This window comes from Quercus robur, chromosome 12, assembly GCF_932294415.1.
Source record: "Quercus robur chromosome 12, dhQueRobu3.1, whole genome shotgun sequence".
Lineage (NCBI taxonomy): Eukaryota > Viridiplantae > Streptophyta > Magnoliopsida > Fagales > Fagaceae > Quercus > Quercus robur.
The window spans coordinates 43,161,972-43,184,808 of record NC_065545.1 but is presented as its reverse complement, the minus strand read 5'-3'; the positions used below and the strand labels follow the sequence as shown (position 1 = coordinate 43,184,808).

Here is a 22,837-nt window from a genome sequence, read left to right as displayed (position 1 = left end):
AATTGAATAAATTCGAAACTTAAAGAATTGAAATGAATTATGGTGAAACATACCGGATGAATTTTGTATTTTGACCTTATTTTTGTATATTAACCAATTGTTAACCCGTATAATGCACAAGAATATTTAACAAAATATGATTTATTTTTTCTCTTTCTTATTGTCCGTCTAAATATTAAATTTAATAATCCAATTCACTATGATTTTTTTTGTAACTTTGTAAATTGATCTATAGAGTAATACTATAGATACAAACTTTTTTATAATTGTTGATATGGTGGGTGGTTTTTTTTTTAAATGAGAAAATTATGTTAATGGTACAACTTAGATGAAAACCAATAAAAAATTAGACACATCAACAAATTGTAAAAATATTGTAAAATAGTTTATGCATATAGCATTACTTTAAATGTATATATTCTATAATTATTAAATTTAATAATCCAATTTATTATGACTGTGTTTGTAACTGCCAAAAGTTCAAATGAAAGAATCCCATTAAACCCAAAGCAGCTTCAGCTAAAACCACAGGAAGCCCACAAAGAATTGGTATTAGTTTCCACATTAATATCAGACTTATTAATAATCATTCGGCTAAGCAATAGCCTAAAACCATAGTAAGCCCACAAAGAGTTGGTATTAGTTTCCACAGTAATATCAGACTTATTAAGAATCATTCGGCTAAGCAATAGCCTTAAATTAAATTTACCAATTGTTGTAAACAACCAGCTACAAAAATCCTGCTCTACAACCTGCTTGATTGAGGGACTGAAATGCAAGCAGTAGGAGGAAAGCATGAAAAAACAGAAGGCTGGAGGTGAATCTTTCCCTCTTTAATTCCAGGAATTGGCAGCACCTACTTTGGAATCCTAATGTTTTAACCACAAAAATTGAGCTTCTTCATCACTTTGGCATAAGCCGCAGGGACAATGCCAGGTTGTCTGAGCCTACGTTTTGATTTCTTTGACTGTATTAACACCAAAATTTTATTTGTTACATCAACTGCACTAAACACCCAAAATGCAATAAATTTCAAATAAACTCAGCATATACCAGCCTACGTTCTGTGTTTTGCATCACCGGGGGTGAACATTATGAGCATGAAAAGAAAAGCAAATTTGCACATCAGTCGTTGAATAGCTAAATGTAAGATTATATTAATTTATTTAAGTACATCTTGGGGCATGCACCTTTTCATTAAACCCACCTTTGCATAAGAAGCTACCTCAACCATTCTTATTGACCCTGTAGTTCTGCTCATCACTATTACTCTTCTCCATAACCTTTCATCTCCATTTCAGACTTCCATAACCTTTTATTTATAAGGACTATTTTCACTTTCCAAGTGAGCATAAGATCTAGTGCCCCCAATACTCACCCTTTTCCACTTCGCAGAAGAACATCCTACCAACCAGTCTGACTGAACTATTTTCCTCCGTATCAAATACATATAGTCTTCACCCAGACTTCCTCACTACCCCTTCTAACAAGTAGCATGAATTCTACTGCCACATGAACAACTTCTCAGGTTTTCATTGCTAATTTGGATCTAAAGGAACACCAAATGTGAAGCTTTACATATTAGGAAGGTGATTCACTCACTCCTTGATTGTCTCACACTCCCTTTATACACTTTCTATACACATCATGTGTCATTGTGTTCATTTGAACATTCTTGAAAAATGTGGATACCTAGTGTGAAAGTGGATATTGTGCATTAGGAGTGTACATCAAGAGTGTGAAACAAATCAAACAATAATTTCCCTTGTTATGGTATTAACAATGTAATCATTTATGAAAAAGGGACTCAACGGTTTTTTAAATCTTAGAAATCATTTATAATTGAATTCATACATAAAATTGTTTCATCACATAAAAGTGTTCGTAAAAAATGACATTATGCATAACACAACACTGCAATCAACCAACTTTATTAAATATCAACAACTAACTATTAAAATTTCAAACCATCTCAACTTTAAAAAAAATACACTAAAAGACAAGCAAAACCATTAATTATTTAACTATATTTTATCATTTGTTACTCTCAGTTAAAAAATCTATATTTGACAAAGTTTTGTATCGTAAGAATTCATATAAATAGCTAAAATGATAGACGGTAAAAAATACTTTTTATTGATATTGTTGCTCCTTTAGTGTTAGTGTGCGTTTAAATACAGCTTATTTTACTGAAAACAATAAAAAAAACAATTCACAGATCATGGCCAATGAACATTGCATAACACGTTGGTTTTTTTTTAAAAAAAAAATTGCCCCAAACGCAAACGTGGACGTGAATCCAAACTGACCTTTAAGCTATGTTTGGATTCATGTCACGTTTTGGATGTCTGCGTTTCAAGCATTTTTTTTTAAATAGCACGTTATGCACTGTTCATTGGCCATGAACAGTGATTTTAGGCCAATTAACATTGTCAAACAGTAATAAACAACAGTAAAAAAATTATTTTTTTATTATTTTCAGTTTTCAGCAAAATAAGTTATATCCAAACACAGACTTAGTATGTATACAAAAGCGTTTGCGTTTGTGCTAGCAGCTGCGTTTTTGTGTGGGTCCTGTGCACTATTTACAAGACCCACAAACATGGATTTCAATAAATTTTTTTAAAATTGGCACTATTTACGTATTTAAAAATTATTTTGCATTAGTATTTTCAGTTTTCAACAATAAACAGTATCCAAATAGAACCTTATTCATACAGGCATATGTTATTAAAAAAAAAAAAAAAAAATCACCCAAGCAGCACATATATGTTATAAAAAACAAAATCACGCTGAAAGGTTTTGCAAGAGGTCTTGGGTTCACTAATAGTGCCCTGGCTGAGCTTTGGGCACTTAGAGATGGGCTGCTGCTAGCCAAGGAAATGGGCATTCAGCAACTTATAATAGAACTTGATGCTTTAAGCATTGTTATTCTAATGAACAATGAATCTGAAAACCTCTTAATGGAGCCTCTCTTATCTGATTGCAGGAACCTCTTGAAGAAAATTCCAAATAAGCGCGTGATCCATGCATTCCGGGAAGCAAACCAATGCGCTGATGCATTGGCTAAAATAAGAGCGCAATCTTTGTATAGTTTTGTTACTTTTTGTAACCCACCGCCTATGGTGGAGGATATATTAGCTTTTCACAAGGCTAATTTACGTTGTAATAGATTTGTGAATTCCTAAGTTAATGTTTAATCATGTTTTACCGAAAAAGAAAAAAAAAAAAAACAAAATCACCCAATCAGCACATGGGTGGTTCATGAAAAATATATAAATAAAAAACACCTAGTACATGGGTACAAACTCCGAACAATAAAAGAGAGTTAAAGCAATAGAAATAGTGAGACTTCATTTAGCAACCACAAAAAATAAAGTTAAAGAGAGAGAGAGTTACAAAGAGAGAATATATGCTCTGCCTCCGCCTCAGCAAAGATGAGAAAGCGATTTGGCCTCTCTCAGAAGCAAATTTGGTACCGACGTGCCGTGTGGTACTACAGCATTTTGGTCTTAGCCTTCACTCCCTCTGCCTCACGTCTCAATAGTAGCGACTCTCTATAGGTTAGGGTTTTTTTTTGGGGGAAAAATTTGATGGAATGATTTGACATCACAGATTGGTTTTGTTTCAAAAAATTTTAGGGTTGGGCTAATGTTTTGGTAAATTGACTGATTGGGCTCAAATTTCTTTAGCTTTTTTATTAGTCTATGTTGTTGGGCTAATTTTTTGGGTTTACTAATTTGTTTTGTTTGGGATTATAGATTTGTAAAAGTTTCTTGGGCTTTTTCATTTTGTTTAAATGGATCAAAGATTTTGTTGAGGGGGCAAGTCTAATCTATATATATATATAAAACCGAAGCCTTTGCTGGCACCACAATTTTCCACGTCAGCATAAAAAATAAAAAATAAATAAAAATTATAACTCCTCAAAATCCTAGCAACCTTACCCCTCTCTCAAGTTAAGAAATATAAAGCCACAGTTTCTGCAAACTTTCTCTTTCTCCAGACGTAGGAAGCCCTAAAGCATTCAAGATCTACAAAACCCTAGCAACCTTACCCCTCTTTCAAGTTAAGAAATATAAAGCCACGGTTTTTGCAAACTCTCTCTCTCCAGACGTAGGAAACCCTAAAGCATTCAAGATCTACAATGCACGGTATAGATTTTAACTTATAAAGTTCAGTTTTTGTAAGGTTAGTTTGTTTATATATTTAGTCCTTATGTTTAGGTTTAGGTTTTAAGAGATTTATATATTACTACTATGTGGCTGAATTTCCCGTGACATCAGTTTTATGTTTTTCTTTTTTAATTTGTTTTATGCAAGGTTAGTTTGTTTACATCAGTTCTTTATCTCAAAGATAAGACTTTTATTTCTACCGCAAGAACTATTTAGGTATGTATCCCTTGCAAGCACACATGAACTTAAATTGTCTTTTAATATATGCATATTTTTAAATTGTCTATTTAGGTATGTATTCCTTGAAAACATATTTTTAAATATTTCTTCACATATAAGTGATGCTATCTTAATTTCTTTTTATTACATTTTTGTTTATAGTTTGTGAAAGATCTAATGTTATAGGATTTGAAATAATATTTTAAATTATCATAAATAAATATGCAATATAAACAAAATTTATAAAATTATTCTTTTTAAAATATTATTTTCAATAGCTTTCCCGTGCATCGCACGGGTTAGCGACTAGTTTTATATATATATGTACTCTCTTTTTCTTCCAAATTTTTTTTTTTGTGTGGGGTGGGGGCCATGGCCCCCCAAAGCCCTCCGTCATTTGAATCGAGCATTGGTGACCGCTCATTTGAATCTAATAGTACAAAACTCAAGAAAATGTAAACTATTTGACAGTAGACATTGAGCAAACCAGATTACATATAATTTCAAAACCATGTTCATAACAACTTATACTATATTACATATAATTTCGGTACTATGAATACATTAGCTAAAGTCATAACAACTTTAACTATATTATTATTATTATTTCTCGTCCAAGGAAGAGAAGAGTCAAAGAGCAGCCGCTGCTTGTTTCTCATGTGATTGGCGTCCAAGGAAGAGAAGAGTCAACAAAGTCCAGAGCAAGAGAAGAGTCAAAGAGCAGCTAGCCGCTGGTTAATTATCTCTCATATGTTTGGCGTCCAAGGAGAAGAGTCATGTTTGGCCTCCAAGGAAGAGAATGTATATTATAAGATACAATGAATGGACATATGCATTTTGCGCTCACACACACTACAGAACGAAAGAAATGGATTCTAAGACACAAGTAGCTGATAAACCTCATGCAGTTTGTATGCCATGCCCATCTCAAAGTCACATGAAGGCAATGCTAAAGCTTTCAAAGCTTCTCCACCATGAAGGGTTTCACATAACCTTTGTTAACACTGAGTTCAACCACCAACGTTTTATGAAATCCAGAGGTACCAACTCCTTAGATGGCTTGTCTGACTTTCGATTCGAAACCATCCCCGATGGCCTTCCTCCATCAGATATCAACGCCACCCAAGACATCCCTTCTCTTTCTGAATCCATTATGACCAACTTCTTGGCGCCATTTTCTGACCTCCTTGTAAAACTCAACAGTCCAACTTCAGATAATCCTCCAGTTACTTGTATTGTTTCAGATGGTAGCATGCCGTTTACAATTACTGCTGCTCAGGAATTCAAAATCCCTGTTGTGATGTTCTTTCCTCTCTCTGCTTGCAGCGTAATGGGTGTTCTGCAGCTTCCTTCGCTCAAGGACAAAGGCATCATACCTCTTAAAGGTGTAATAAAAAGTGCAAAATCCAATTAAAATCTTGCATTATTTTATTTTAATTAATCATTATATGCTGAAAACTTTTTGTCTTTGCAGATGAGAGCTATCTTACAAATGGATATCTTGACACAATTATAGACGGGATTCCTGGTATGAGAGACATACGTCTGAGGGATCTCCCAGGCTTTGTACGAACCATTGATCCAAATGATATTGTTTTTAGAATGGTAATTGATGCAGCAAAGAGAGCTCCTAGTGCTTCAGGAATTATTGTTCACACATTTTATGAGTTAGAGCAAGAAGTTTTGCATGCTCTCTCTACCATGTTTCCTCATGTTTATGCTATTGGCCCTCTAGAACCACAACTCAATCACTTATCCAATAATCATTTGGAACCAATTGGGTATGGTTTATGGAAGGAAGAAACTGAGTGCCTCAATTGGCTTAATTCAAGGGCACCCAACTCAGTGATATATATGAGTTTTGGTAGCATAGCTGTCATGACACCATCTCAATTGGTTGAGATTGGTTGGGGACTTGCAAATAGTAAGCACCCATTTTTGTGGATAATTAGGCCTGACTTAGTTGAAGGCAGATCAACGATTTTGTCAACTGAGTTTCAGAAGGAAATTAAAGAAAGAGGTCTAATAACTAGTTGGTGCCCTCAAGAGGAAGTGCTAAACCACCCCTCCATTGGAGGGTTCTTGACACATAGTGGCTGGAATTCAACTATTGAAAGTGTGTGTGCAGGAGTGCCAATGCTTTGCTTACCATTCTTTGCAGATCAGCAAACGAACTGCAAGTACACCTACAATGAATGGGCCATCGGCATGGAAATTGACATTGATGTCAAAAGAGAGGAAGTAGAGAAGATTGTAAGAGAACTGTTGGAAGGAGATAAGGGAAAGAAAATGAAGAAAAAGGCCATGGAGTGGAAAAAATTGGCTGAAGAGGCCACAAGTCCACTTGGTTCCTCATCCATTAACTTAAAAAATTTGGTGAGTGAAGTGTTGTTATCAAAAGGCTAATATACCTTGCTACTCTCCTTAAGCTTAGGATCTATTACTTCGCTTGTCTTTAGACTTTCTTAATTTGGTCTTCATTTTTTAAAGTTATTTTTTATATATTTTTTTTCAAGGTTTGCCCTTTGTTGTTGTTGTTATTGTTAATGTTAATGTTTTTTAATAATAAACGGAAGGTATTATTTAAGATATAGACATTTAGATTTACTGCACTAGCACTCTTTGACTGAACTCAATCATATTACATCCTAAATATAGTATTGAAAAATGAAAGGACACTGGGAAAAATCAATAGCTTTGTTGCTTTGATCTCTACCCGTTGTTGCCAAAATATCAATGTTGTTGATACCATATTTTATTGGCTTTTAAATTTTAACGAAAATTTAAATCTCGAATAAACTGTTTAATAAAATTTGAAGGTGACCCAATTTTGTTTGAAAAATACATTAGGGAGGATTTGGATCTGGTGCGATTCCACCGGGTGCAATTATCCAATGCCTCTCTCATAAAAGGCTTTTACCTTTCTCACTCTCTAACTTATTCACAATTATTTTATTCAACGGTTAAGATTGAAAGTTGTTTCTTTTAACTCTCAATCTCAACCATTGAAAGCAATTGCATTAATGCAATACTTAGATATTCCATATGATCTCAATCCCACTAGGATTTCAATGCCTAGTAGATAATATCTATACCTACCAACTGGTGTCTAAACTCACTCTTTTTAGGAGTTTGATGATAGAACTTAATACTAATTGTATTTTATTTTTAACAGTTGTATCGGATGCAATACTTAGATATTGCACCGATCTCAATCCCACTAAGATTTCAATGCCTAATAGACTATCTCTGTACCTACCACCTAGTGTCTAAACTCACTCTTTTTAGGACTTCAATAGTGAAACAAAATTTTGATTATATTTTATTTTTAACAATTGTATGAACAAATATCAATTGTGTACATAAGAAAAATCTATTTCACTATATAAGATATAATATCCTAGGCAAGTTTCATATTAGTATAATAGCCGCCTTAAAGGTTTTAAGCAAAATATGTCATTGATTTAAAATTTTTCTAAAGTGCTTTTCTCCTTCCCTCTAAGTTGAAAAAAAAAAGGTTTAAAGTTAAACTAAATATAGGAATGCCCAAAGCACTGCTCTACTCTTTATATATTGAACACATACTTTTTTTTTAATATAATATAATATAATATTTAGTACTCATCCATTTTGAAAAAAGACAAAGATCTTAATAATAATATAAAAAGTACTAATCATCAATTAAATTAATTGAATTCATGTATCAAACATATAACACTTTCAGTTTTGTTTTGTTTTTTTGTTTTGTTTTTTTCACTTTCTCACCTCTAAAATCTCTTTATTGATTGGGTTATGAAATGTGTAACGATTATAAAACCACAGTAAGCCCACAAAGAGTTGGTATTAGTTTCAACAGTAATATCAGACTTGATAAGAATCATTTGGCTAAGCCATTGCCTTAAATTGAATTTACCAATTGTTGTAAACAACCAGCTACAAAAATCCTGCTCTACAACCTGCTTGATTGAGGGACTGAAATGCAAGCAGTAGGAGGAAAGCATGAAAAAACAGAAGGCTGGAGGTGAATTTTTCCCTCTTTAATTCCTGGAATTGGCAAAACCTACTTTGGAATCCTAATGTTTAACCACAAAAATTGAGCTTCTTCATCACTTTTGCATAAGCAGCAGGGACAATGCCAGGTTGTCTGAGCCTACATTTTGATTTCTTTGACTGCATTAACACCAAAATTTTATTAGTTACATCAACTGCACTAAACACCCAAAATGCAATAAATTTCAAATAAACTCAGCATATACCAGCCTACGTTCTGTGTTTCGCATCACCAGGGGTGAACATTACGAGCATGAAAAGAAAAGCAAATTTGCACATCTGTTGTTGAATAGCTAAACATTCCAAATGTAAGATTATATTAATTTATTTAAATACATCTTGGGACATGCACCTTTTCATTCAACCCACCTTTGCATAAGAAGCTACCTCCACCATTCTTATTAACCCTGTAGTTCTGCTCATCACTATTACTCTTCTCCATAACCTTTCATCTCCATTTCAGACTTCCATAACCTTTTATTTGTAAGGACTATTTTCACTTTCCAAGTGAGCATAAGATCTAGTGCCCCCAATACTCACCCTTTTCCACTTCGCAGAAGAAAATCCTACCAACCAGTCTGACTGAACTATTTTCCTCCGTATCAAATACAAATAGTCTTCACCCAGACTTCCTAATAAGAAATTCACTACCCCTTCTAACAAGTAGCATGAATTCTACTGCCACATGAACAACTTCTCAGGTTTTCATTGCTAATTTGGATCTAAAGGAACACCAAATGTGAAGCTATACATATTAGGAAGGTGATACATTCACTCCTTGTCTCACACTCCCTTTATACGCCTTCCATACACATTATGTGTCACTGTGTTCATCTGAACATTCTTGAAAAATGTGTATACCTAGTGTGAAAGTGGATATTGTGTGTTAGGAGTGTACATCAATAGTGTGAAACAAATCAAACAATAATTTCCCTTGCTATAGTCACTCCCAAAGACGGTTGTTTTATATCATGAGGCACCAATATTTTGGTGGTAGGAGGCACACAAAACATGGTTGGCTAACATGTTTAATAAACGACATTAAAGAAAAAGTAGACAGTGGATGAATTGATACATTTTCAAAAAAATTAGGGTTAAATTGATTTTTTTTTTTTTTTTTTTAAATCAGGATTTAAGACTATCCTTTAATTAGGGTTTGAAACGTAACTTGCCATGGAAATGTAGATCCCCAGAGTTTAAACTTTGCCAGTGATCTGGCCCATCTAGCCATTCTGATACTGATAACACTTGAGAATCATGAAAAAAGGCTTTGGACTCCCAAAATATTATAGATAACAAAAAATATATTGGTTCTAAATAACTTTATTTATATATTTTTAAGTTTGGCCCCAAGCAGATGGTGAAGAGAAGGTTACTTCTAGATGATTGAAATCACTTTGTTTGAACATTTGTAACACTTGATGATTTTTTATTATTCTTTACAAAATCAAAACTCAAGAAAATGTTAGAGCATCTTCGGGAGCTTCTCCAAATTTTTGTACTGTTTAGAGATTGAACAGTTATATTTACCCTTTACCTATCTACTTTTTTAAATACGCTTTCCAACAGATCTCTTTCCTTTCTCTATCCCATTTAAATATTATTTTTTCATTCATTCATTATTCTTTCTTTAATCTTTCTTTATTTTTTTTAATTTCTTTTTATTCATTCTCACCAACCATATATTTTAAAATCTCCCAATGGGTAAAGATTTTAAAATTGTGGGAGGTCTTTTTTTTTTCAATGGAACTCGTGAAGCACTTGAGATATATAACAATATAGTAAGGTGTTAGTGTTTATTGTAATTTGAAATTTAACAAATTTATGTTATTCTTGTGCAATTTTTTTTTTTAATTTAAATCTATGTATTTTGAAATTGATCAAATTTATCTTAGTCTTGAAATTTATCAAATTTATGTAATTTAGAATGAATTTCTCTCATTAAATTTTCTCTAAAAAAATTTATTAATTTTACCTTTTTTAGGACTATTATTATTCTCTTTTTAGTTAATTTTATTTCTTATTATTCATTCATTTATCATTAACCCATTTTTAAAATTTTTCTATAAATGAAAAAAAAAAATTATCTGATCATAATTTTTTTAATTTATCATTAATCCATTTTTTCCACCACACACGGATACACCCCTTTCATATTTACATCCCATGGTTCCCACCACCACACAGACTCACACTCCTTTATAGTTCCAATTCAATTCTCCACTACATGCCAAAAGTGTAGACTGTAGAATAGGAAATATCTTATCTCAAACTCAAAGACTCATCACATCAAACAGAGTCAAACTCAAAGATTCAACCAGAGAGATAGAGAACCGGTGGAGAACAAAGATGAAAGACCCACGGAGATCCTTCACACCGGTCAAAGCCTCGTCGTCGATCTGCTCCGCCTCCACAGCCGCTTGTCCTCCTCTCCACCACTATGCGGCCCAGATGGGTCTTTCTCTTCTTTTTGCTTTTATTGTTCTGATTTCATTAGGCTTATGAGAAAGATTGTTTTCCTGGTTCGAATATTTCGATTGTGTTTTTGTTCTGATTACGGTATGTTGTACTTTTCAACCGATGAGATAAAGAAGCATTAGAGAGAGAGATGAACAAAGAAGAAAGGAGGAAAGAGAGAGAATATATATTTTTAAACTATATTACATATAATTTCGGTACTACGCATACATTAGCTAAAGTCATAACAACTTTAACTATATTACTATTTCTCATATGTTTGGCCGCCTCCAAGGAAAGAGAATGTATATTATAATAAGATATAATGAATATGCACATGCGAATGTACGCTTAGTTTCAAGGGGAGGGAGATATAAATAGACTAGCTATAGGCATATGCATTTTAAGCTCACACACACTACAGAACGAAGGAGATGGATTCTAAGACACAAGTAGCTGATAAGCCTCATGCAGTTTGTATGCCATGCCCAGCTCAAAGTCACATGAAGGCAATGCTAAAGCTTTCAAAGCTTCTCCATCATGAAGGGTTTCACATAACCTATGTAAACACTGAGTTCAACCACCAACGTTTTATGAAATCCAGAGGTCCCAACTCCCTAGATGGCTTGTCTGACTTTCGATTTGAAACCATCCCTGATGGCCTTCCTCCATCAGATATCAACGCCACCCAAGACATCCCTTCTATTTCTGAATCCATTATGACCAACTTCTTGGCTCCATTTTCTGACCTCCTTGTAAAACTCAACAGTCCAACTTCAGATAATCCTCCAGTTACTTGTATTGTTTCAGATGCTTTCATGACGTTTACAATTACTGCTGCTCAAGAATTCAAAATCCCTGTTGTGATGTTCTTCACTAGCTCTGCTTGCAGCGTGATGGGTTATCTGCAGCTTCCTTCTCTCAAGGACAAAGGCATCATACCTCTTAAAGGTATAACAAAAAGTGCAAAATCCAATTGAAATCTTGCATTATTTTATTGTAATTGATCACTGTATGCTGAAAACTTTTTGTCTTTGCAGATGAGAGCTATTTGACAAATGGGTATCTTGACACAATTATAGACGGGATTCCTGGTATGAGAGACATACGTCTGAGAGATCTCCCAAGCTTTGTACGAACCATTGATCCAAATGATATTGTTTTTAGAATGGTGATTGATGTAGCAGAGAGAGCTCCTAGTGCTTCAGGAATTATTGTTCACACATTCGATGAGTTAGAGCAAGAAGTTTTGCATGCTCTCTCTACCATGTTTCCTTATGTATATGCTATTGGCCCTCTAGAACCACAACTCAATCGCTTATCCAATGATCATTTAGAATCAATTGGGTATGGTTTATGGAAGGAAGAAACCGAGTGCCTCAATTGGCTTAATTCAAAGGCACCCAACTCAGTGATATATGTGAGTTTTGGTAGCATAGCTGTCATGACATCATCGCAATTGGTTGAGATTGGATGGGGACTTGCAAATAGTAAGCACCCATTTTTGTGGATAATTAGGCCTGACTTAGTTGAAGGCGGATCAACGATTTTGTCACCTGAGTTTCAGGAGGTAATTAAAGAAAAAGGTCTAATAACTAGTTGGTGCCCTCAAGAGGAAGTGCTAAACCACCCCTCCATTGGAGGGTTCTTGACACATAGCGGCTGGAGTTCAACCATTGAAAGTGTGTGTGCAGGAGTGCCAATGCTTTGCTTACCATTCTTTTCAGATCAGCAAACGAACTGCAAGTACACTTGTAATGAATGGGCCATCGGCATGGAAATTGACTTTGATGTCAAAAGAGAGGAAGTAGAGAAGATTGTAAGAGAATTGTTGGAAGGAGATAAGGGAAAGAAAATGAAGAAAAATGCCATGGAGTGGAAAAAATTGGCCGAAGAGGCCACAAGTCCACTTGGTTCCTCATCCATTAACTTAAAAAATTTGGTGAGTGAAGTGCTTTTATCAAAAGGCTAATGTACCATGCTACTCTCGTTAAGCTTAGGATCTGTTACTTCACTTGTCTTTAGAATCTCTCTCTATTTGGTCTTCCTTTTTAAAAGTTATTTTTTATATTTTCTTGTTTTCGAGGTTTGCCCTTTGTTGTTATTGTTAATGTTAATGTTTTTTAATAATAAATGGAATGTATTATTTAAGATATATACATTTAGATTTACTGCACTGGCACTCTTTGACTGAACCCAATCATATTTCATCCTAAACATAGCATTAAAAACAAAAGGACACTAAGAAAAATCAATAGCTTTGCTGCTTTGATCTCCACTCGTTGTTGCCAAATTATCAGTGCTGATGATACCATATTTTATCGGCTTTTAAATTTTAACATAAATTTAATTCTTGAATAAACTGATTAATAGAATTTGAAGGTGACCCAATTTTGTTTGAAAAATACATCAGGGAGGATTTGGATCTGGTGCAATACCACCAGGTGCAATTATCCAATCCCTCTCTCATAAAAGGCTTTTACCACTCTCACTTTCTAACTTTTGCACACTTTTTTTATTCAACGGTTGAGATTAAAAGTTGTTTATTTTAACTCTCAATCTCAACCATTGAAAGCAACTACATCGGGTGCAATACTTAGATATTGCACATGATCTCAACCCCACTAAGATTTCAATGCCTAGTAAGTTATATCTATACCTACCACCTGGTGTTTAAGCTCACTCTTTTTAGTAGTTTGGTAATAGAACTAAATACTGATTGCATTTTATTTTTAACAATTGTATCAGGTGCAATACTTAAATATTGCACCTGATCTCAATCCCACTAGGATTTACATGCCTAATAGATTCTCTGTACCCACCACCTAATGTCTAAACTCACCCTTTTTAGGACTTCAATAGTGAAACTAAATACTGATTATATTTTATTTTTAACAATTGTATGAACAAATACCAATTGTGTACATAAGAAAAATCTATTTCACTATATAAGATATAATATCCTAGGCAAGTTTCATATAAGTATAATAGCCGCCTTAAAGGTTATAAGCAAAATATGTCATTGATTGAAAATTTTATTAAAGAGCTTTTCTCCTTCCCTTAGAGTTGAAAAAAAGGTTTAAAGTTAAACTAAATATAGGAATGCCCAGAGCACTGCTCTATTCTTTATATATGGAACACATACTTATTTTTTAATATAGTATAATATTTAGTACTCATCCATTTTGAAAAAGATAAAGAGCTTAATAATAATAATAATAATAAATACTAATCATCAATTAAATTAATTGAATTCAAGTATCAAACATGTAACACTTTCTCACCTCTAAAAACTCTTTATTGACTGGGTTATGAAATGTGTAACGATTATAAAACCACAGTAAGCCCACAAAGAGTTGGTATTAGTTTCCACAGTAATATCAGACTTATTAAGAATCATTTGGCTAAGCAATAGCCTTAAATTGAATTTACCAATTGTTGTAAACAACCAGCTACAAAAATCCTGCTCTACAACCTGCTTGATTGAGGGATAGAAATGCAAGCAGTAGGAGGAAAGCATGAAAAAACAGAAGACTGGAGGAGAATTTTTCCCTCTTTAATTCCAGGAATTGGCAGCACCTACTTTGGAATCCTAATGTTTAACCACAAAAATTGAGCTTCTTCATCACTTTGGCATAAGCAGCAGGGACAATGCCAGGTTGTCTGAGCCTACGTTTTGATTTCTTTGACTGCATTAACACCAAAATTTCATTAGTTACATCAACTGCACTAAACACCCAAAATGCAATAAATTTCAAATAAACTCAGCATATACCAGCCTACGTTCTGTGTTTCGCATCACCAGGGGTGAACATTAGTCGTTGAATAGCTAAATGTAAGATTATATTAATTTATTTAAATACATCTTGGGACATGCGCCTTTTCATTCAACCCACCTTTGCATAAGAAGCTACCTCAACCATTCTTATTGACCCTGTAGTTCTGCTCATCACCATTACTCTTCTCCATAACCTTTCGTCTCCAATTCAGACTTCCATAACCTTTTATTTGTAAGGACTATTTTCACTTTCCAAGTGAGCATGAGATCTAGTGCCCCCAATACTCACCCTTTTACACTTCGCAGAAGAACATCCTACCAACCAGTCTGACTGAACTATTTTCCTCCGTATCAAATACATATAGTCTTCACCCAGACTTCCTCACTACCCCTTCTAACAAGTAGCATGAATTCTACTGCCACATGAACAACTTCTCAGGTTTTCATTGCTAATTTGGATCTAAAGGAACACCAAATGTGAAGCTTTTCATATTAGGAAGATGATACATTCACTCCTTGATTGTCTCACACTCCCTTTATACGCTTTCCATACATATCATGTGTCACTGTGTTCATTTGAACATTCTTGAAAAATGTATATACCTAGTGTGAAAGTGGATATTGTGTGTTAGGAGTGTACATCAAGAGTGTGAAACAAATCAAACAATAATTTCCCTTGTTATAGTCACTCCCAAAGACACTCCCAAAGACGGTTGTTTTATATTATGAGGCACCAATATTTTGGTGGTAGGAGGCACACAAAACATGGTTGGCAAACATATTTAATAAACGACATTAAAGAAAAAGTAGACAATGGATGAATTGATACATTTTCAAAAAATTTAGGGTTAAATTGATTTTTTTTTAATCAGGATTTAAGACCATCCTCTAACTAGGGTTTGAAACGTAACTTGCCATGGAAATGTAGATCCCCAGAGTTTAAACTTTTCCCGTGATCTGGCCCAGCTGGCCATTCTGATACCGATAACACTTAGAATCATGAGAAGATGCTTTGGACTCCCAAAATATTATACATAACAAAAAATATATTGGGTCTAAATAACTTTTATTTATATATTTTTAAGTTTGGCCCCAAGGAGATGGTGAAAAGAAGGTTACTTCTAAATGATTGTAATCACTTTGTGTGAACATTTGTAACACTTCATGATTTTTTATTGTTCTTTACAAGTTTTGTAACTCTGTTGCTCTTCCTATTAACCATGAATATTTTCCAATCAAAAATAATTTTAATAGATTAGACAACTAGAATCATTCAGTAAAGTTAAGAACAGTACGGATGATAAATTTTAACAAAAGACTCTAAAAAAACATGTAAAAAAAACAACATGAAAAACTAGCATAGTTCTTCCCAGGAAAAAGTGAAATCAATACTTTAACTACATAGAGAAGTCAACACAAACAAAAAGATTTCATAAAGGATCATTGGGACTCCCAAAGACTCAGATTCAAAAACTCTTCAAGCAATCCATCCAAGAGTATACAATGTACAACTAAGTAAGCTACAGCATAGTCTCCCTTATAATACACCTCCAAAACCAGCTAATCACCTCTTGCAGCACAGACAATTATCCAAGGAGAGGCACCCCCAAGAAGAAGGTCCTAACCGTCCCTCTCCTCAGCTTGCCAACCCAAAAATAATGGCCAGACAAATAGGTGCAGAAAATCACAAATAATTCTTCCCCATTATCAATTTATAAAATTAGTCTGAGTCAGCAAGAAACCATCAATTTGAACTTCCACTTGGACTATTGGAGATAACTTCCCAAAACGTAAAGACATAAGCTACTACTACATGACAAGTAGCCTTTCATATTCAAGAGCAAAGGGAATGGAGATCCATCTGAACTAAATGGTACACCAAGCCCAAGAACAAAGCCAATACATGAACCCATCCTGAGTTCATCCATAACTGTGCCCTGGTGCTCAATGACCTTTTTTTTATAGGTACCTGATCCTCAATGACGCTTTTACATTTTTTAATATCTCAATTTGACATCACTTATAATGAACAAAACTCTTCAAAATTGAAAAGGAGAAAATACTGCTAAATCTGATTGGAGAAAGTAGGGAGAAGGCACACTAAACTAACACCATAGTTATCAAAATTGAACTGAGGATCAACCCAGCTAAAAGAACAGTTTAGTGGTTCATTGGTTGAACTGTATGTTTGATAATTAGAACCATTTGGTACACAGCCTTTCCAATGAAGCGCCAATACCTCACGACGGTTTTTGGAACAAATGGGATCTAAATTCAAAGCTATCTGTTACCACTGACTATTTATGTTCCATGTCAATAATGAAATAGAATAAAACTAGAGAGAGATAAAGAGGATTAGGATTAGGAATAGGAAGGGTCAAGTCCATTTGTGTCATTCACACCCAAGCTCTATACCTTTTTTTTCCAACACATCAGCACTCACAAAGACAAACAACAAAGGCCCAGAACCACAAAATAAAGGGTGAATAGGAAAGAAAAACACACTTTTTTCAGAGGCAAGCAAATTGTTGTATTGTCAACTGCAGTGACAGATCTCAGATTGTCCAACACAGTCTTTGGAAACTCCCTCTTATCCACTTCCCCTTTTGTGATTTATATCATCCACACTTCTCCCACAATGTCCTCTGTCTCCATCACTTCTAACAGCCTTAACGACACAACAGCTATACTACTGGTTCCCTTTCTTGCTTCATCATGTGTGCTTACAAGCAGCGTAAAGCACACTCACTGCATTGATGTGGTCAGAAAATTTCCAGTGGGTAGCCTATTCGTTTTGGGTGGGGTTGCTTTTCTTGGTGGGCATGGAGTATATGCTTAAATGGTCCATCTGTCCTTAGAGCCATTTGGACTTGGCTTTGTCACCGGGCACCCATCCCATCATGTTCTGGCAACGTGGCCGCTGGCCCAAGTTGAACACTTTGTTCATGGCTCTTAATAACACTTATTAATATCCTGTGGGTAGTCCAGGTATGGAAAATTCCACAGTTTTCAACAGATTAACATGGGCTGAAAGCGAAAATGGTAGAACACAAATTCCAAACCGACTTCACTCATGGATCTATGGTTTTCTGGTCAAACTTGCAGTACAGGCCAGTTATGATAACACTGACTAACACAAAAACCAAGTGCAAAACACTACAAAGCCATGCTAGTGCACAATGGCTTTCTCTTATTGAAGCAGTGTTGGTAAAAGATTATGTGTGCTTAGAGCACTAAGCACCAAGCCTTAGGGGCTTCTTGCACCTAAAGCAAAGCATCTATGGAAAAGCATTTGAGCTTTGTATTTAAAAATAAATAAATAAATAAATCACTTATGAAATTTAGCCGTTAGATCTTTAATGCTGATGATATCATATGGATGAGGACTATGTATGCATTTGGGAATTGTTGAAAAATGTTTTACTTTTTGCTTTTTGTCTCTGTTTTTTTGTAAATAATCTCGCTTTTAGCTTTTTCAATTAAACTAGCTTTTAATTTTTTGTATCACATTTAACAAAAAAGCTACTAAAAACTATATCTTTTGATAAACACTATGCAAATAAGCTACTAAAAATAAACAATTCCCAAACGGACACTATATACTCTAGGATTGTATCATATTGCATTTGCTTATGTTAGAAATAGAATCCACTACTTACCGTTTTAGTGCTTTTTGGCCTTCGCTTTGTGCATATATTTTGATTCAACCATATAGCTATGAAAGACCATGGTTTTGTATATTTTGTAAAGCACAAACAAATTATATAAAATTTTATTTTTTTATTTTTTTTAAATAAGTAATTAATGTCATTGAAAAAAGATGGAATAAAAACCACACAGGCAGTGGGTAAAAGAAACAATAAAACACTTGAACAAACCTAGGACTCATGAAAAGTACATCTATCAGTCAAATCAGACAGGAAAAAAAAAATTGAAAAGACCCATTGCATTTGTCAATTAAAATAAGGTCTGGAAAAAACAGTGCTTGAGGTCCTAGATTGATCTTTCAATCCCTTCAAAGGTCCAAGCATTTCTCTCCCTCCAAATACCCCACAAAAGGCAGTGAGGGATCATGTTCCAAATTGCTACATTTCTATGTCTTTTAAACTAGCCCGGCCAACTAGCTAGAAGCTCCACAACATATAAAATGTTTATTTATTGCAATTAGGCGCACACTTTCCCTATGTGCTTAAGCTTCAAGGTTTTTCTACCAACACCAGATTGAAGTTCACTTCTTCAAGCTTCTTTTTTTTTTTTTTTTTTTAATTTGATAAGTAAGAAAGTAATATTATGAATGGAAAAGAAGAAAAGATACACTGAGTTCACGGTAGTGAACAAAGAACAACATAGAAACAAAAAGAAATAAAGAAATCAAAAACCTATTCTAAGAGAAAAAAGAAAATCAATAATAGTAGAACAATCCAAAAAACCCAACACCAAGACCAATCGAAGAGAGTCCATTGGAACAAATCTATCAAGCTTCAACTAAACTATTCAACAATGTTGTTAAAAGTGCCAGGAGTACTTAAGAGCAAAGGGCTCTTACAAATTAGGCACAAAAACCACGCATGCCTGATTGATGTGCACAGTTCTTTATATATATATATATATATATATATATATTGTCTCCTAATAAAAAAACTCATAACATATATTTCAAAAAAGTATTTTTGGTGGCTTTGTCCCCTTTAATTCTTTTTTCTTCTTGGCTTTTCAATTGCCTTTGATACATAGTTGAAGTGTAGCACAAGATAAGCACTGTTTGTATACAAATCAACAATCCAAGTCAATTACTTAAGATACAACAATTAAAGATTCATATATTCAGCAAAAGAAAATTAGAAAAGCACACTTTTTTACCATTTGGGCTTTCCCAAAAAGAGCCAAGTAATGCAACATCCATAACATTTTTTCACAAAAAATTTACAACAAATCTTATGTGGTAAGTTGTTACTGGCTCTAATCTTGAACTAATATTGAAATTACTTTTTTACCCTTCAATAACAACCAATAAAAACTTGTCACTTAGGATTTATTGTGAAAATGTTGTGGATGTAGAATTTCTCAAAAGAGCCAAAGAATTACATTTAAATTAAATGCACTTTGCTTCCCTAAATTGAAGCACTTCACCCTTGGGGCTTCGCACTCCACACTTTAAGTATGCCTAGGCATATTTTAACAGCATTGTTGTATAAGGTTTTGTTAGCTTTCTCTCAAACCACTAGCTGCCAATGCTAATTGGCATTCTACAAGACATTCGGACGTTGTCTTGACACTTTGGTTATAAGGTTTCTGGGGTCCAGGTTTACAATCGAATTTAGTCAATCTGCAAAAGTCCCACAAATTCTATCAGCATTAGCATGTTATGACTAGTATGGCTAGGTTGATTTTATCAAGGAAGCAGGTAGTTTTCAATGCTCATAGATACACCTTTAGTGTTGGTAAGGTTAGGACCACTATTGACTATATTTAGTTTGCCAACCAAGAAATTGATGGTCAACTAGGTTGGTTAGGCTATTCCCTTTTCTTTTTCTTTTTCCTATTCATAAATTACACACATGCCCAATGGGTGTTCAAACCATGACCTTCCCCTCCACCTTGTTTTTACAAAGGAAGTGGCATTTGGACAAGAGCTCATTGGCTTAGGCTATTCCTTTATACATAACAGGAAACAAATGTCTTTAACTCGTATTTCATTCATACTACTTGTTACAACTAGATTACATAGTGTGGTGTAAAATACACCAAGAGAGGAAACTACAATGATGCAAACTTGCTAACAAAATTATATGCATATACTTCCTTGTTGAAGAAATCTGCTAGTCCATATAATAGTTCCAAATGCAGCGAAGCACAAAGTCATATGTAAGATAATACTGAAAATTCTCGATCGGGCTTTTGATAGGTTATTCAATTTTCCAATCAGACTGAAAATGGAGTTGATAGTTCAATTTTGAAAGGGATTTGAAAAGACAAACCTTCAAATGTGCATTGTGCCGCTTTCCCTCCTTCCAACGCCGAATATTCCCATCATTCATCACCCTAAACCTGGACTTGAAAGACCTGACCAAGACATCTCAAAAATGATTTAGTCACCACAAAAGAATGATAACTAAAATAAAATAAATGCCTAAAAACCTACGAAAAAAACTTCATTTTGGTTTTCTTTATCTTGGACGTGACCGGTGTCATTGGCTTTCTCCTCTTCTTCCGCTCTCTCGATGAAACGTGCCGCACTTGATTCACCTGAACACATATCAACCAATAAAAACTTCTAATTTCAAAATTTATCATGAATTGGTCAAACCCCATCAAGCCAAGAGTTTAAATAAGACTTTTGAAATTCAAAATCAGGCCATTCCTCTTTCAGGAATTTAACCAAACCTACTTAACATGAATTAGCAAAACCCCATTAAGCCAAGAGTTTAAATAAAACTTTTGACATTCAAAATTCACGATATTCCTCTTTCAGCCATTTTCTCAGTAACCAAACATACTTAACATGAATTAGTAAAACCCCATTAAGCCAAGAGTTTAAATAAAACTTTTGACATTCAAAATTCAGGGTCTTCCTCTTTCGTGCATTTTCTCGGCAACCAAACATACTTAAAATGAATTAGTCAAACCCCATGAAGCCAAGAGTTTAAATAAGACTTTTGACATTCAAAATTCAGGGTCTCCCTCTGTCAGGCATATTCTCAGTAAACAAACATATTAAACTTGAATTAGTCAAACCCCATTAAGCCAAGAGTTTGACATTCAAAATAGAGGGTCTTCCTCTTTCAGGCATTTTCTCAGTAACCAATTAGGCATAAAAGGGAATAGCCAAAAAATGAATAAACCCAACTTACAGAAGGAGGAAACGGGGGAGCCAGAAAGGGCTGCAAAGCCAATGAAGAATGGGTTGTTGAAGAGGCATTGAACCTCGATCTACACGAAGCAAAATGGATGGGTTGGTGAAGCTGTGGGGAGGAGTGGATGAGGCGGCGTGAAGTAAAAGAAGAAGAAGAAGAGATAGACCGCAGAGGGTGAGGCGATTGAAGGGCTAGAGACCGAAGCTTAGCGCTCCAACTTCGCATCATTGTCGTCTGCAATGGCCTTAATGGAATTGGAAAATGAAGTTTTTTTTTTTTTTGTACTTTCTTTCTACAAAACCTTACTCAACAGTTAACAGTTTGCTGAGCTTTGGAATGGTTGTAAATGAAATTGTATTTTAAAAAACACGAATTAAAAATAAATAAAAAAGGCTAGATTCCCAAATTACTCTAAAATGGGTACCACCTTCCACAAGGCTTTTGGGTCAACAACCTTAGTCTGATATTATTAATGGGCCAAGCTCATTATCAAGAAGTAAGGAATTAATCTTTTCCTTATGTAAAGTAAAGGTAAGGCTAATTCCTTTCATTTGTTTAGGTTTCACTTGCACATTCAATCTTTGTGAGTACTAGTGCTAGCCCAAGGGCTTGCTTCATCCAATCCATTTTTGGGCTTTTGCAATTTCATTTTCTTCCTTTTGTGCAAGGGTGGGAAGTCCATACCTGACTCCACTCTCCACAACGAGCTTATTTTATTTTGCATAACTTATCTAGGATTTTCTTTTTCTTTTTTTATTTTGGTTGGTATAGGTGTATAGCATAAAGGTAAAAGAACTAGCCAAACAGATAAGAAACGAAATGTGTTTGATTAGTGAAGACCTAGCTGGTTCTTGAAAAATTGAGCACGATATATTAAGAATTAAAAAGGTAGTCAAAAAAATAAAATAAAGGTAAAAGGAATTAAATTTTTTTTAAAAAAAAAGGCTAATTGACGGCTCGCCTATATTTATGAAATTGACAATAAGATAGGGAACTAAACTTAATAACAATATTTTCTTAGAAAAACTTCTTATTTGATTGGTTGTTTATTTATTAATTGACATTAAATGTAATGGTGAAGGACTAAACTCTATGAAGCATAGATGCGATTCCAATTCGGGTGAGGTGCGATTCCAATTCAGGTGCGGGTGCGGGTATGGGTGCAGGACTCGACAATTTTTGAAAAAATAAGGTGTGGGTACAACGGGGTGCGGTGATTAAAAAATTATTTAAAATATTTTTATTTATATTTTCTATATATTGCTAGTCATATTTTTTTATATAATGGTAAACATATATTAAGA

General features: G+C 34.3%; 2 protein-coding genes across 9 annotated transcripts; one reads left to right on the top strand and one right to left on the bottom strand.

Annotated features, from left to right (window-relative positions):
• Positions 1-618: 618 nt before the first annotated feature.
• LOC126707898 (uncharacterized) lies at positions 619-21,890 on the bottom strand. 6 transcript variants are annotated; one of them, XR_007649158.1, is made up of 5 exons: positions 21,531-21,885; positions 20,822-20,925; positions 20,658-20,742; positions 14,442-14,590; positions 619-817 (listed from the first exon to the last, which is right to left on the bottom strand). XR_007649158.1 is itself a non-coding variant. In XM_050407627.1 (5 exons), the coding sequence occupies exons 1-4, from the start codon at positions 21,759-21,761 to the stop codon at positions 8,475-8,477; spliced, it is 510 nt and encodes a 169-aa protein (XP_050263584.1). In that variant the 5' UTR covers positions 21,762-21,890; the 3' UTR covers positions 619-856; positions 8,455-8,474. The 6 variants fall into 6 exon arrangements, 4 of the variants coding, with proteins under 4 accessions (XP_050263584.1, XP_050263583.1, XP_050263585.1 ...); XM_050407627.1 differs by lacking the exon at positions 14,442-14,590 and adding an exon at positions 8,455-8,564 and having other exon boundaries at positions 619-856; positions 21,531-21,890; XR_007649157.1 differs by lacking the exon at positions 619-817 and adding an exon at positions 8,161-8,415.
• On the top strand, positions 5,200-13,056 carry LOC126707897 (7-deoxyloganetin glucosyltransferase-like). Of its 3 annotated transcripts, XM_050407622.1 has the most exons (3): positions 5,224-5,387; positions 11,461-11,852; positions 11,942-13,056. In XM_050407622.1, the coding sequence occupies exons 1-3, from the start codon at positions 5,263-5,265 to the stop codon at positions 12,871-12,873; spliced, it is 1,449 nt and encodes a 482-aa protein (XP_050263579.1). In that variant the 5' UTR covers positions 5,224-5,262; the 3' UTR covers positions 12,874-13,056. The 3 variants fall into 3 exon arrangements, with proteins under 3 accessions (XP_050263580.1, XP_050263579.1, XP_050263581.1); XM_050407623.1 differs by lacking the exons at positions 11,461-11,852; positions 11,942-13,056 and adding an exon at positions 5,869-6,920 and having other exon boundaries at positions 5,200-5,779; XM_050407624.1 differs by lacking the exons at positions 5,224-5,387; positions 11,461-11,852 and adding an exon at positions 5,394-5,779.
• Positions 21,891-22,837: the final 947 nt, after the last annotated feature.